Below are 4,706 nucleotides of genomic sequence, written 5' to 3' on the forward strand. Positions count from 1 at the left end.
TTAGGCGGCTTAATTACGTGGTCTAAAAGGATAAAAATAAAGCCTATATATGTTATTTTATGCTATGTAATAATGTCAAAAACTCACCTTTTTTTCAGTGCACTGGTTGATTTGATTCTTGATCACAGAAAGGGCAATTATAAAAGGTCAATGACCCAGGATGGCAATGGTTACTTTTGTCTTTTTGGCATTGGGAGAGGGTTCACTTATCAAATATAGTAGGGTGCCCACTTGCCTGTTTTTATTAAATTTTAACATAGAAGCTTATAGAGTGATTAATTTAATTGGAGGTTCATTAAGAAGCCAACTAAAGTCAAATCATAGATGCGTCCTTGTGTGTCCAAGATATAAGAAACGTCTTCGGGACGAGGGAATTGACTTTGGTGCCTCAAAAGGGGTGTATATACTTTTTATATATAAATCATAAGAGAGGACAAAGGAGGAGATTCTTCAGAACCTCTCAACCTTGTCCTAATTCATGGGTAGAAGCCAAAACCCCACAAACATGGAAATTGATCTATCTTTGAAGATAGATGCTGATGATGGACAAAAACCACAACTCGATGAGCAAGTCAAAGAGTATAACGACGAACAAAAAATGTCACAGATTCTTGATCATAACAAGGAAGAAGTCCCTGAAGCTGCAGCTGGTGAAATAGAAGATGATGCATCAGTGGTACAAACATCTTTTCAAGATAACACAAAAACAAAAGAGGTACTTATAATTATATTTTCATTATCAACAACCAGATCCAAAACCATATCCTCTTTCTTATACCTCTTCTAGCTCCTCAATTTCATTATTCTGAATGAGTAAACAACAGCTAAAAATGAATCTTTTGACTAACTATTTTCTCAGTTTTTCTTATGCATATGCCTGTGTAACTGATCTTGAAAACACAGAATTCTTTTGATAACTTTGTTTGAATAAATACCATATATGATACATATGCTAGACCTGTTCGATTAGAACGTTAAAGAGTATGGTATTTTCCTCCAGTTAAGTGTCCTACAAATGGAGATGGAGAGCATGAAAGAGGAAAACAAAGTTCTGAGGAAAGTTGTAGAACAAACAATGAAAGACTATTATGATCTGCAGATGAAATTCTCAGCTATCCAGGAAAACAATAAAAGAAAGGTAAATCCTATTATATTCATATTTTGACTTTAATCTATATTTATTTTTTCTATATATAATAATACACAGATCCCATTTTTATAGGATCATGAAATTTCTCTCTCCCTTCAAGACATTGCCACCACCAGCGGTGAAGGACCATCGAGAATTCTTGAGATCGTGAGTAAGAAAATTCAAAGGGCTCCATCTCCTCCAAACACTGATGATGACAGTTTAAGCGAGAGTGAATTGGGTTTATCACTGAGGTTGCAGCCAAGCACAAGTCAAAAAGAAAGTGACGTGGGAAACAAGGAAGACAGAAAAGATCAGCAATTGGCAAGTTTTGTGTCAGTGCAGAACAAACTACAGCGGACACATGAGTTGCCCGGTATCACTACCCATGCTATCTCCCCTCCAAACAGAAAGGCTAGGGTTTCCGTTAGAGCAAGATGTGAAGCTGCCACAGTGAGTTCAAAATCTATATATGTATTCATAATTAATGCAGTTTTCATGATACCATCATTGTCTGTATGATTGGATTCACATTGAACTAATCATCTTAATGTTGTGACAGATGAATGATGGGTGCCAATGGAGAAAATATGGACAGAAAATTGCAAAGGGAAATCCATGTCCACGAGCATATTATCGTTGCACTGTAGCCCCAGGCTGCCCCGTTAGGAAACAGGTAATTCTTTTACATGCACACTATCCCCGTGTTTGTTTTCGACATTAAAGTTTCACACTTTTCAAGAAAAAACACATTCTATGTATACCTTGTTAGGGTTAATTTAAGCACATGTTTCAATTAAGTTCAAGCCTTGTCCTTTTTTTTTTGTGAAGGTTTCGTGTTATTTAATATCTCTTCAATTCTTGCGTTTGTTAAATTTATATGTATAGGTACAAAGATGCATAGATGACATGTCGATTCTTATTACAACCTACGAAGGGACACATAATCATCCACTTCCTGTGGGTGCAACTGCCATGGCTTCTACAGCTTCTGCAGCAGCTTCCTTCATGTTGCTAGATTCAAGCAACCCTATTTCAGATGGCACTTCTAGTTTCACTCAAGCACCCCTTCCTTACAACGCCTTCCACCCATTAAACTCAGCTTCGAATTTCAGGAGCATAAACCCCAATGATCCATCAAAAGGGGTTGTTCTTGATCTTACAAGCAATCTCAGTGAACCACTACGTTTTTCAACCGGTAGCTCCTCAAATACTACAACTGACACCCGATTTTCTTGGATGCCAAACAAATACCATGGTGGTGGTGCAATCTCAATGAACAACAATTTTCACAAGCCTAGACCAGTGGACATTCATGATAGAATGTGGAAAGGAGAAGAAAGCAAGCAACTTGATGAGAATGTTTCTGCAATTGCCTCAGATCCCAAGTTTAGGGTTGCTGTTGCTGCAGCCATAACATCTCTCATGAATAAAGAGAGCCACAATGCTACTCATCCTATAGGGACTTCATTTGGTCCTAGGAGTGGCCAAAATGGTAGCTAGCTTTAGCTCTAGCTGGTAACACCAACTGGGTCGTAGAAATCTCTTTCAAAAATTGATAAGCCACACTTGATTTTTCAGCTTGAAGATAAGAGTAAGTTGAAGACAAAAGGAAAGTTATACTTTAGACATGTTCAAATAGACTTATCAGACATTACATTTTATATATGTATCTTCGTATAAATAACATACAGGGGTGGTTTCTTCTGTTTTCCTTGTAAAATTTTTGTGTTATTAATTGTTGTTGGTTGTTGTGAAGTAAGGTTTGGGTAATTAACTAGTTGGATGCCATACACGTGGAAAAGGGCTTTTAACTAATGCAGTTAGCATGGCTCAATTATTAAAGTATTGCATAGTCTTTCTTAACTGTGTTTTAAGTCTATATAATTGCACTAATGTGGTTTCAAGTTGATAGTTAAAGATATTTTATTCTTGTGTATTAATTTTTTTTTCTTTTTTGGAGGGATCCGTGATATATAGAAAATGAATATGGTCACGCGCTTCAATTAATTAATTGAGAAAAATTGCTACCTTAAGTTCAAATCCAGTTTAAAAGCAAGTGTTAATTAATGTGCATGTGTTCACACAGGTAAAGTAATTATCTGTCACTAATTAGTTCTTTGTATTTAGAATGTGAAGATGATGATGAAAGGGAAGACTAAAGGCGTATTTGATTTTATTTATTTATTTTATTTTATATAATAAAGAAAACAAATAGTTATACTATAGTAAGTATTAAATTCATACTATCACTTTGTTATGAAATCCTTTCTTCATTATTTGAAATATAGTAAGTGTTAAATTCATACTATCACTTTGTTCTGAAATCCTTTCTTCGTTATTAGAAAGAAATCATGATAAACTTACATACAAAAATAAATTCGTAGGTAATAATATTCGTATTGTAAATTTTAATTTAATTACAAATTTAAATTCGTAGGTAAATAACAGGAGTTACAACTTAATCTCTTATAGTGAGATGATCATTAGAAAAAATAATTTGTGATATTAGACATGCTTCCTTCTCACATGCTCATGATAATTTGTGTAATGATACAGAAAGACTTTTTGTATTAAGAATGTATTAAGTTAACTCTATCAATAGTATTAAAATTGTTTAATGTGAAGATAAAAAATGAGTGGACTAATAAATCTTCACAAAATTGCTTGAGTTGTTGAATGATGTGTTTCCTGAAGGTAACACATTGTCAACACACAATTATGATCCGAAGATATATTATATCCGATGGGTATGGAGTATCAAAATATTCATGCATGTCTAAACGATTGTGTTTTGTACAAGAAGGAGTTTGACAAATTACATCAACATCTCACAACGTGGAGTATCACAATACAAATAGAAAGATAAAAATTCTGAATCTAATAGTAAGAGTTCTCCTACAAAAGTCTTGTGGTATCACAATTGGAAAGTTTATTCAATAATACACTAGTGCAAATCAGAGATAAGAACACGGGTTATACGTCTCGGTTTTTAGAAAACCGAGGCATATGTAGAGGTGGTGACATTTTTGAAATTTTGACGAACTTATACACCTCGGTTACAAAAGAACCGAAGCATAAAAGATAAATTAACTCGGTTAAAAGCAAAACCGAAGCCTAATGTTCCTGTAATTTTTTGAAATTGTCCAACTACCTCGGTCCTCTCACCAACCGAGGCATATTCCGAAATCAAAAGGGTAAGGGTTAAATATGTTTTTAGTCCCTAAACTATTGGTCGTTTCTGGTTTTCGTCCCTCTTTCAAAGTAAGGTACAATTTGGTCCTCATTCTTTTCGAAACGTTCGTTTTAGTCCTCGGAATTTTGGTTTTAGTCCTCATTTGTTGCTAAATGAGGACCAAATTTGTAAACAGTGTTTAGTTTTCGAGGACTAAAACGAACGTTTCGAAAGAAATGAGGACCAAATTGTACCTTACTTTGAAAGAGGGACGAAAACCAGAAACGGCCAATAGTTTAGGGACTAAAAACATATTTAACCCAAAGGGTAATTTACCCTAATTTCAACTTGGGTATCTCCATTCTTTTCTCTCCTCTACGAAATTCAGAAGCAGCTTAAAGC

At 34.7% G+C, this 4,706-nt stretch overlaps 1 protein-coding gene across 1 annotated transcript; it reads left to right on the forward strand.

Annotated features, from left to right (window-relative positions):
- The first annotated feature begins 400 nt into the window (after nucleotides 1-400).
- On the forward strand, nucleotides 401-2,995 carry LOC124842987 (putative WRKY transcription factor 9). The gene is made up of 5 exons (XM_047319604.2): nucleotides 401-715; nucleotides 1,001-1,138; nucleotides 1,223-1,582; nucleotides 1,692-1,805; nucleotides 2,018-2,995. The coding sequence occupies exons 1-5, from the start codon at nucleotides 479-481 to the stop codon at nucleotides 2,630-2,632; spliced, it is 1,464 nt and encodes a 487-aa protein (XP_047175560.2). The 5' UTR covers nucleotides 401-478; the 3' UTR covers nucleotides 2,633-2,995.
- The last annotated feature ends 1,711 nt before the right edge of the window (nucleotides 2,996-4,706 follow it).

Source organism: Vigna umbellata, chromosome 1 (genome assembly GCF_029865625.1).
Source record: "Vigna umbellata cultivar VRB3 chromosome 1, Vumbellata_1.0, whole genome shotgun sequence".
Classification (NCBI taxonomy): domain Eukaryota; kingdom Viridiplantae; phylum Streptophyta; class Magnoliopsida; order Fabales; family Fabaceae; genus Vigna; species Vigna umbellata.